The sequence below is a fragment of the Drosophila ananassae genome, chromosome XR (assembly GCF_017639315.1).
Source record: "Drosophila ananassae strain 14024-0371.13 chromosome XR, ASM1763931v2, whole genome shotgun sequence".
NCBI classification, from domain to species: domain Eukaryota; kingdom Metazoa; phylum Arthropoda; class Insecta; order Diptera; family Drosophilidae; genus Drosophila; species Drosophila ananassae.
This window is the reverse complement of record NC_057932.1, coordinates 12423498-12435177: the sequence shown is the minus strand read 5'-3', so window position 1 is coordinate 12435177 and position 11680 is coordinate 12423498. Positions and strand designations below refer to the sequence as shown.

Here is an 11680-nt window from a genome sequence, read left to right as displayed (position 1 = left end):
GTGCTGGTTGCTGTCGAGGAATGGACACAAGGGTGGAGTTTAGCTCGTCCTGCAAAGCTTTAGCCGCTTCTTCTGAGTTGGTTTGGCTGAGAAAACCCTGTTTTTTAAAACGAGGGTCAAGAATGGTGGCTATACGTGGAATGGTTCTACCCTCATATGGCAATAATCTCTCACGCAAGCAAGTCTTGATATATCCCAAAGCAATAGTTCCTTCAGTTGTTTTGAGTTTACAATCCAGACCAGAAATTTTGTGGAAAAGCTCGCATATAACTGGGATGATAATTGAAACTGATACGGTGGTGTTGGTTGAAACTGATAGAGTGGCATCATCAAACGGGGACAGAAGTTCGCACAAGTCATGTCAGACATCTACTTCGTCTGGCGTAAGCGGTGGAGGTGCATTCCGAGATGTGACCAGCACGACAGTGATGTGCTCATTTGTTTTAATGATCCGCTTGATCATTTCGTAAGCACTATTCCATCGAGTAGGCATCTCTTGCAACAGTCCAACGGGCTGGTCTACTCCCTGCGCTTCCTTGAATTTTTCATACGCTACTGTGCTTCGTTTAAAATAGGCGACGATCGACTTGCATTTGCTTAATATACTCTCAACAACTGGAAAACGTAGAGCATCCTGCACAAGTAAATTAATTGTATGTGCCACGCAGGGCAAGTGTTTGTATTTAAGCAGTTCACACGCTTTCTTCATCGTCGAGTCGTTGTCCGTTACTACGCAAACCACCTTACTTGCAATAGCCCACTCTGTCAGCACAGATGATATAGTTTCGGCTATGTTGGGAGCCGTGTGGTTTGTGGATGTTACAAGCTGCCTAGTTGCCAATACTGCCGAGATCAGTTTTGCGCCGGTCCACACAAAATGACACGTTATGGTTATGTACCCCTCGTTTGCCCTCGATGTCCACAGATCAGTCGTTAGGGCCAGAAAGTCGATCTTGTCCAAAACAGAAATTAGGACGATCTTTAAACGGTCATATTGATTTGGAAGAACTGTGTCACGCAAGTGGGTCCGGCTTGGCAGCTTGTAGCGCGGGTCCATTTCTCTTAAAAGATTAATGAGACCTTCATCCTCAACACAGCTGAATGGTTGAACGTCTACAGCTATCATGTTCATCACCATTTCGTCGAGTTTCCGTTTTCTGGCAGAATCGTTACTGTAAAACGTTGACCTTCCCACGAACACATCCAAAGCAGTTGCATTGTCATTTTGGCCTTTTCCAACTTTAAGGCGATCTGGGTGCATGTGCCTTAGATGGTCGAGAAGGTTTGTAGTATTACCGTTTGTTTTTATAGCTTTGCCACAATAATTGCAAACTCCGTGTGTCTTTCTAACGTCTTTTTTGAAGTGATCCCAGGCAACCGAAGCTTCCCGCTTCTTTTTTGGACCTGGTGCTGGCTCCTCCACATTTTCATCCGATTTTGATGTTCCTAAAAAGTACTATTTTAATACAAATACCATGTAAAAGTACAAATGTACATATGCACACACACACATGCCATGCGCGCACGTGCAAGCAGAGCATACGTGCATACATATGTATGCACATATAAATGCAAAGTTTCCTCAGCTTTTATGTTAATAATACTTACGTTTCAGATATCTCTCCATGCCTCCACTCCACTACCTCAGCCAACACCACCAACAGAACACTAGTTTGCAACATAACATTAGTAATTTATCAGAAATAACTTAATTTAAATCTACTTACAATTTTCACGTCTTCCCTGCTTGATGCTCGTTAGAGATGATAAACATCGATGTTGGCTTGCCAAACATCGATGTCAACGATGTTTTCAAAACATCGATGACATCGATGTTAACATCGATGTTTCTCCACCTCTGCTACTAATAAACAGACGGACTTCCCAGGAATTGACTGAGGCGAAGACCCCTACGCCCCCGATCCACAAACCTATCCCCTCCCTAATGAACATGAAAGTGGGTAGGCCGGCTGCAAACCCTGAAGAAACAGCCGAGCTCATCTCCATCATGAGCAACACCAAGGCCCCGGGCGATGATGGTATCAATGCGATTGCATTAAAGCTACTACCACCTCCGAGCATTCTACTAATCACCAGAATCTACAACAGATGCTTGGAAATAGGGTACTTTCCGTCTTCATGGAAACGTGCCCAAGTAGCCATGATACCTAAGCCTGGTAAACCTGAAGCCAATCTTGCCTCATACCGTCCAATAAGCCTACTTCCAATGCTCTCCAAAATACTCGAAAGAGTATTTTTGAGCAGAGCATTGTCTGTTCTGGACGAGGCTGGACTGATCCCTGATCACCAGTTTGGCTTCAGGAGGCGACATGGAACTCCTGAGCAGTGCCATAGGGTCGTGCAGTACCAGAAGCACCAGAAAGTACTTTCTGGTTTCAAAAGCGTCCAGAATGTACTGCACGACCCTATGGCACTGCTCAGGAGTTCCATGTCGCCTCAATGGCCGTCATGCTGGACGTCAAGCAAGCCTTCGACCGGGTCTGGCATCCCGGACTCCTCTGCAAACTTAAGACAGCCCTGCCCCGCCCATACTTCCTATTCCTGAAGTCATTTCTAGAAGACCGGAAATTTTCGGTTAGATGCGGCGAGGCCATCTCAGAGTACAGAGTGGTTCACGCAGGAGTTCCCCAAGGCAGCGTTCTTGGTCCACTGCTCTATAATCCTTACACGGTTCTACATAGGCCTGACCTACTTGCAGCAACATATGCGGACGACACCGCTTTCCTTACCACCGCCGACAGCACCATGGGAGCAGCCGAAATAATGCAAATCCAGCTGGACTTACTCAGCGACTGGCAAAAGCGATGGAACATTGCAGTAAATAATGAGAAGTCCACCGCTACCACATTTTCTCTCTGCACAGGTAACTGCCCTCCAGTTAACCTCAACGGCTCGCCAATCCCGCAGGAAGATAATCCCAAGTACCTGTGGTTCACCCTAGACAGGAGGCTTACGTGGAGGCCCCATCTAATAAAGAAGAGAAAACAGGCAGAAGAGAGACTTCGATCCTTCTACTGGCTTGTGGGTAGAAGATCGAAGCTGCGAACCTCCTCGAAACTCCTCATATACAATTCCATAATACGCCCAATCTGGACGTACGGCATACAGCTCTGGGGCACTGCAAGCAAGACGAACGTCCGAACAATACAAACGTTCGAAAATGGAGCCCTTCGAATCGCCACTGGGGCCCATGTCTATCATGACAACCGCACCATCCATGAGGTTCTCAATTTTCCTTGGGTCAAGGACGAGATCCGGAGAAGCAGCGCACGATACACGCAGAAGCTCCATGACCACCCGAACCTGTTGGCCATCTCCCTGCTGGACAACAGCGAGCAGCCCAGAAGTCTGCAAAGGACGCACCCGCTGGACCTTCCCTGGATATCATAACAATAATCAACTACCATAAGCTAAGCTAACTTTCTACCCTAATTAAACTCTAATCTAGTTCTCCAATTAATATGTTAATTAATGTTAATAATGTTAATTATATATAAGTGAAGTTAATGTCATAACATTTAATGGTTGTCCCTAAAGGCCAGTTTTAAATAAACGTTACCTTGCTATCAAAAAAAAAATATATACGGCTTTCAGTACCCATCCTCATTGTTACAATGGGCAAGTTGGCTGCGCATAAAGCAGATCTCTGTGTCCTTATAAAATTTCGGATTGGGAATGGTATATAAGGGCGATATGGAACTTTTTGTTATCCTATACAAACGTAATCCGGGAGGTCTATTTTTTTGAATGTTCGAGTAATAAGTCACGTTTCTGTCGGCTTCCCTATAAGGGTCTTAATTTTTCGTTACGGCGAAAACTTTTTGGCTTATTTAGCTTTCAAGGACCTCTTTTTTTTCATCTGTTCTTTTTGTAGTTCCTTTTGTAGCCTTTGAGTAGTTCAGAGTTTGCTGTTCTGATACTGCTACGGGTATGTAAAGTAAGTTCGTAAGCTTAAAGAGTTTTTCGGTTTGCCTTATGTCTTCTGTAATTAATAATAATTATTATATTGTTATTATTTGCTGGTTGGAATAGGTTTTTCCTTCCAAATTTGGATCGCGCATGATTAGTTGGGCTTTGAGCTTCTTATATATAATAGAAGCTTGTCGCAACCGGTGCACTATTAATGGAAATGTATGTACGTTTGTTAGTTCGTCACTTGATCTTTACTCGCTTAAACATTCGATTCGGGAGAGGCAAACGACAGATCTCATTGGCTGCAACGAAGTCGCCCTATCAACAGCGAAAAGAAGAGAATGGGAGGCCCCGTGGAAAGTAACGGTGCTAAACGAGCGCCAATAGCCAAAAATCGGAGATAGTAAAGGGAGCGTGGAACGTAATGGACAACAGGCAGTGGAACCCGGCGAAGAGATGAGACAGGGCCCCACCAACGGGAGAGTGGCGTGATTATGGCAATATGAGAAGCTTCGGTGGGATCGGCATACAGAAGAGTCCCACAGACTCTATATAAGGCGGCGCACATCCACGCGAAGTTAGTCGGCGGAACGTTTAGTAGGGTCAAGTTTGCAGCGACCGTCGTCAGAGGCCTTCGTTTGAAAGAAGCCTATATAGTATATTTTATTTCAGTATCCTATATATCCATATATAAGCGATATATCAAAATTTCCGTCATCTCAAGGGCTACCTCTAAGAGTAAAATAAATAAAATCGTTAGATCCTAATGATCATGGATAAATAAAACAGATTTTTTAAGTAATCAATTGCAAATCAATTATTTCTCTTAATAAATAATGTCCATATGCTAAATTATTAATATTATCAATTAATAATATCCTTATCATCCGTATAATACAGACTTATTTTATTAATTACTTCAGTATCCAACTGGTGGCCTAAACTTCTTATACATCTTTGTTCTCCGTTATATGTTTTCTTATGTTTAATACATTCAATATAATCAAAATGAGAAAATTTTTTTATTCTTTATTATTTGCTTGAATTATACAAAATGGGTTTATGCCCTCATAGTTAGATGTGTCGAAGCGACTTGGGGTTTCTCTCATTATTTTATATACATCTTCCTCACATGAAACTATAAATGAATCCGTATCCATATATATTAGATTATTTTTGCTGATGGACATTCTACCAATAGAAAGTTATAATAATAGTCGTACATTAACCATTGGGATAATTCTAGAACTGTGAATCCAATATATATTGGTTTATCATAAAGGATTGAAGTCTTTGTTGATTCAATAGCTGCTAAATTCCCTCCAAATATTTCTAAACTATGGAAATTATGCATTGCAACAAACATATTAATTTCATTCTCACTTAAAAATTTAAAATTTTAAAATGGTAGTTTTTTACTTATCGCCCAACCATATAAATTATTTGCATCAATATTTGATAAAACATTTTTTGGTTTTGCTTCATCATAATTTTTCATGTAGTCATTATTTGCATTGGAAATTCTCTGAGTACTTTTTAAAAAGTTATACATATTAGGATCGCTTATTAATTCTAACTCTGCTTTTGTATATTTCATCATAGCATCCCATGAAATAGATGGAGCTGAAACATAATTTACCGGGTCTAATCTATAAATTGTTTTGCATATATTGCGAAAGCTTTCGAAAACATCCGCTAAAATCAGCACATCACTTTCTAAATATAGTCATGTAGTCTCTTAAAGATCTACAATGAAAAGAAGCCCAAATTTCTTTGGCAAAAGTGTATTCGCTTACACTACATTCTTCATCAGTTAATGTGTTGTAAAAATATTCCCTAGGAGGAAGCGCCGTTTCATTAAATTTACTAAAACTATCTAAATAATCATAAGGAAATACTCCTTTTCTCCTGATTTGTTGGAAATTTAGATTTTAATATTTTAAAATCTTTGTCCTCCATATTTGATGCTAATTTTTCTAGGCTAGAATTCAAAAACCTATTCGAATCTATATTCTTAATCGAATAATTTGCTACCCCTTTTTGAAAAATGGTTTGGGTTAATGCAATATATAATTCTTTTGTTGAGGGAATCGGCCTGAGTTCCCCACCTAATTCATTTATAAATAAATGAATATCATACCTTGACAAATTATGAAAAACTACTGGAAAAAAGGCACTACTTAATTTAAAACTAATTTTACATTTTTTATGGATAGGACCCTGGTATTTACCACTAAATTGGTCAAAATATTTATCCCGATCGTCCATCTCGATGGGTTTTTCGCAAGCATAACAGTTCCCATGCTCCTGGTAGTGCATCATCAATATCGAACGCGTGGATTGGTTCCTTGCAGTCTTTCCAATATTTTTGGTAGAGGGCCATCGTCTCATCTTTTAATGTTTGCACGAACATTTTCATGCAGTCAGCTCCTGTAATTTATAAATAGGAAAATTAATATTATTTATTTAAACTTATAATTTTATATTTTAATTTATTTACCTTCATAAGTCCATAATTTGTTAAGATCTGGGTTGTATTTATGAGCAACATAAAATGATACTGCACATGCAGTATGTTTTTGTTTAGGCAATGTAAAGTATGCCTCTGGATTATTTGATGCCGTTTGATAGTTTTCCAAAGCGGCCTCAATATCTGCATAAATCACCACTGGAGGTGATAATTTTTTGGAGAACGCCTTAAATGAAGATTTTGTGTTTGGCTCAGGATATAATGGTGCCACTTGTCCATAATCCTTTATATTATGTGTCTTGTTTGTGGAGCAATAAAATTGCAGACAATTTCTGCAAAAATATCTCTCCGAATTTGACGAGTTTATTTGAGATTTGCATAATGTTTTTATGCTTGTAATGTATGCATAGTGCAAACATTTTTCTTTTGGGTTATGTATTCCCAATATATCTATGTGTTTCTGTTTAACCTCTTTGGTTCTTATGGTTGGACCAACGATTCTGTTTTTTATAATTTCGTATACATTTATGCTGTATTGAGCATTATTTTTTCAAACAGCTGTATACCCTTCTTGGTAATTGGAAACTCAATTCCCGAAAAGTTTAAGCACTCTTGCTCGTGTGTTATAAAGGGTTGACTGATGTCAAAAACCCTATAAAACGATGTTCTTGCAAGTTTTTCTCGAGATGCTTTTTTTTCCGCTGATGTGCTAAAGTTTTCTTTAATATGCCTCATATATGAAATGTGTGCTAAAACACACCACTTAAAACAATAAACGTCATTATTTTTAACGTTTATGAGCACATTTCTTTTTCTGATGTTTTGAGGGGCTATAAAATATCCAGATCCAGGAAGATGTTGTTGCTTAACAGTTTGAATCTCATAATATTCAAATTGTTTTATTGAACAGCCTGAATCCTTTTCCTGGAATTCATCTGCTCGGACAATTAGCAAATCATTGCAATTATTTAAAATTTTTTCCACATCCTCATACTCATTGTCATAAATTGAGCAACTAGGAGTAGCAAAATTTTTTATTGTCTTTATAAATGTATCTGCTTCATCGGCTGGTTTTATATACCTACCGTAAACAGATACTGTTACTTTCAGAGATCTATGCTCGCTCATTACATATTTAATAATATTTAAAAGATTTTGTTTACATTTATTGTAGAATATTTTTAAGCATATATCGCTTTCTCCAATTACTCTAAACTTTTCTACATGAAAAGTATTATTTTCAATTGTGAGAAAAATGTTTTTATTTCTCCATACAAGTTTTTTTGCGACTGCTCTATGTTTAGCAGAATTTAAATGCTCCATTTCATTATTGCAATTATAATTTTCCTTGCAATCCATACATATTTTCGAAGCGTTGGCATCATCTGTACTAGCGATTCCAGCTCTTTTTGATGTTGTCGGTTGTTCTCCTAAATCAATTCGATCAAAATCGTAACTCCTATTTTCATGATGTTTTCCAGCCTTTCGTTTTAAACATTGGGTTGATTTAACGTCTGTTCCTTCTATTCCTGTTTGTGTATTGAGATTAGTTTATCTCTTCGCGAAAACGAAAGGAAACAAAGGTGGCTGTAGAAATTAAATTAAATTGCAAAAAAAACGAACGAAAACAAAAAATGCGTGCACTCTTTCCAACGTTATAAAATCGATTATATTCCATCAACAAAAACTTAAGCCTAGCTTATCTAGTGCGGCGAAGCGGGGCGAATTCATGGGAGAGCGCAAGTGAGAGCTTCACTTGCGCTCCCGCTCCGCCTTAAACTAACTTATACTAGACTTCATAAAATTCCAATTAATTATCTACATTAATTATACACTGTTCTTCTAATCACTGTAACATGATTTAAGGGTTGTTTAGCTAATCATTTGCTGGCTCTGTGGTAAGCAAACGATACAACTTGTTACCCAATAGATTAGTTGAACTCGATTTATTTTGAAGCACATGGAATGCATTTCATTTTTTTTGCGCGGTAGAATAGATCCGAGATAGTTTAAGCGAGGAGTAGGGGCAAGATATCACGAGGAAGAATGTTGCACAGATAAGGCGTTTAATATAAGCGATTTAAGACTGTTAGTGGAGCAAAGTGACAAGATGTGGTAGAGACCATTGTAGTCCGAACATAATACTCTGAACGGATCGTGTTGGGCATATGTCGAACTACAACGGCTGAGAAGTAGAGGACGAAAGTTTCTAGTCCTTCTACTAGGAACGTTAAAATTAACGCGTGTTAGTAAGTGCTGGCTGTCTTTATTTCCATTAATAAGATTATATAGAAACATGACACCCAGCATCGTTCTAATGTTTGTTAATGTTGGTAAGTTGATTAGTAAAAGGAAAGGATTAGAAAGGAAATTTTTTTTGTACATATTCAATGTGATCTTGGTGTACTCCATATTGAGGACTCCAGACACACGATCCATACTCAAGAATCGGACGGACCAGTGATGTATATAACGTTTTAGTTATGTACGGGTCATTAAATTCTTTTGACCATCTTTTAATAACACCAAGCACACCCATAGCTTTATTAACCATGGTAGATATGTGGTCGGTAAATTTAAGTTTCAAATCTAATAGGACACCTAGATCCATTAAGCTTTAGGTTATTTGCTAAACACCAATTTTGAAGTTTATCCAAATCGGATTGAAGTCTAGACTGGGCACTAGTGAATTTATACTGAAAGCATAGCTTAACGTCATCAGCGTACATAAGTACAAGTGAATAAGTTAAGGCAAGGGGCAAGTCGTTAATAAACAGAGTAAAAAGTAGGGGTCCAAGATGGCTTCCTTGGGGCACCCCCGATGTGGCGCGGACTACACGCGAGGTAACATCTTTAAAGAAAACACGTTGGGTTCTCCCTGATAAGTAGCTCGAAATCCAGATAAGAAGATCAGTTGGGAATCCCAAAAGACTGAGTTTACTTATAAGAAGCGAATGGTTAACAGAGTCAAATGCTTTACTGAAGTCAGTGTATATGACGTCTGTTTGTAAGCCATTCCGGAAGTCATCCGTGATAAAAGATGTTAGCTCCACTAAGTTGGTAGTGGTGGAGCGGCGCTTCATGAAGCCATGCTGGCACGGAGTTATTATTAGACTCTCTAATTTAAATGCCTATTATAAAATACTCTCTAAATTAGAGATGCCTCTATAATTTGCAGCGTCGGATTTTTTCCCTTTTTTATGCAGCGGAATAATAAAGGATTCCTTCCACATAAGGGGAAACATCGAAGTTTCCAGCGACAGATTAAAGAGTTTAACGAGCGGTTTGCACAGAGCCTCGGCGCAGTTTTTCAGAACACAGCCTTGTACTCCATAAGTCAAAAGTCTACTCATTCTGTTCCTTAAATTTATAAGGCGCCTTGTATACCAAGGCGGATTTGTTGAAGCGGACGGATATTTCCACGGCACGCAAACGTCGAAAAATATGTTCTAAGTGTAATAAAATTTTGTAATGCGATGTTTATATCTTTGCATGCCAGTAAATCAGACCAGTCAAATTCCGAAATTAGCTTATTTAATTTCATAAAGTCAGCCGTACGAAAGAAACGAAATTCCTGAGATTTAACTGTAGACTTAGGTTTACTACGTAACCCTCTGGTATTCTGATAGGTAAGTGTTAGTGAAGATTCGTTTTGTGAAACTGAGGAAGATGAGGTGGAAGGTTGATCAGTGGCCTTAACATGTGGGAGTTTTACACCCACAGGTTTGGTTATTTTTTTTTTCACCGTACTTGGCTGATGTTCTTGGACGAAAATGTTCTCTGGCCAAAAGCTGGCGGAACAAATCGTCTTGAACATCTGCAAGGGCACACGTATTTTGAAAGATGACGTGTGCCTGGTGTATGAATATTTGAATTTTGTAATATCCACCACCTTTATGTCGGCTTTTGCTTTGGCTTTGATGTAAGCCGAGATATCAATCTCCGAAGTATCAGGGGCAAGCCGGGAAACAAAAATGTGTTTCGATGGTGGGATCACCTGCAAGGGTTTTGATGCCACCGCAACTAATACTGCGGCATCAGTTCGAACCGGGGGTCCGGACGGTTGATTGCCCTGTTTGGTGACTGTTACAGGGGCTTGAATTATTGAGTCTGGGATCACTTGAAGCGATGTCACAGAGGACATATCGGACAATTGCTCATTAGTTCCGAGATATTCGGAAGCCGAATTTTTCTCAGGTCCGGCCCTTGGGGTGGCCAGAGATATAAGCGGCTGCAAAGTGGTCGGCTGAGCCGGCTGAAGATTATTCCCCACAAGCACATCACTAAAAGAGGATTTCTTACGCTTTGGAGACTCATTTAGTAGTTGAAGACTACTAAACTATGTACGGCTCGAATCGCGGGAATAAATTCGAGTTAGTAAATATAAATATAGATAGAAGGATTATAAAGAAAACGAGGAAGAATTAGTATGCTCTTGAAGGTAATTTAAAATTGAGGTAATTGAAAATCCCTTTCATATTTGAAAGGGATGAAAGAGAAATAATATGATACAGACCATTATAGTTCGAACATAAAATCCTAATGAATCATGCTGTGCATATGTCGATCATTGTAGATTAGAATAAAGAATAAAGGACTAAAGTTTCTGGTCCTTCTATTCGGAACGTTAAACTGTAAGCGTGTTAGTAAGTGCTGGCTATCTACATCGCCATTAATAAGGTTGTGTAGGAAAACGACACCCAGCATTGTTCAACGATTTGTTAAGGAGGGTAAGTTTATTAGTAGGAGTCTACTATTATACGAAGGTAGGTGAAAATTTGCGTCCCAGTTAAGTCCCCTAAGAGCAAATAATAAGAAGTTCTTTTGTACGGATTCTATGCGGTCTTGATGAACACCGTATTGGGGACACCAGAGACATGAACCGTACTCCAGTATCGGACGGACCAAGGATATAAATAAGCTTTTAGTAATATAAGGGTCGTTAAATTCTTTAGCCCATCTTTTAATAAAACCGAGAACACCTTTAGCCTTATTAACCATTGAAGAAATATGGTCGGAAAATTTAAGTTTTATGTCTAAAAGGACACCAAGATTATTAACCCGAGTTTTTTTTTCTAAGGCAATCCCAGAGAGATAGTATGAAGCCTGGTGGGGACTAGTACGATCAAAAGCCATAAGTTTGCATTTTGATCCATTGAGTATTAAGTCATTAGCTAAATACCATTTTTGAAAATTATCCAGATCGGACTGGAGTCCGTTTTGAGCAGACGGGAACTTATATTGCAGACGAAGCTTAACATCGTCTGCGTACATTAG

The 11680-nt window shown here is 39.0% G+C and overlaps 1 protein-coding gene across 1 annotated transcript; it reads right to left on the bottom strand.

Annotated features, from left to right (window-relative positions):
- Positions 1-294: 294 nt before the first annotated feature.
- LOC123257702 (E3 SUMO-protein ligase ZBED1-like) lies at positions 295-1866 on the bottom strand. Its single transcript, XM_044717585.1, has 3 exons — positions 1728-1866; positions 1609-1668; positions 295-1446 (listed from the first exon to the last, which is right to left on the bottom strand). The coding sequence occupies exons 2-3, from the start codon at positions 1625-1627 to the stop codon at positions 362-364; spliced, it is 1104 nt and encodes a 367-aa protein (XP_044573520.1). The 5' UTR covers positions 1628-1668; positions 1728-1866; the 3' UTR covers positions 295-361.
- Positions 1867-11680: the final 9814 nt, after the last annotated feature.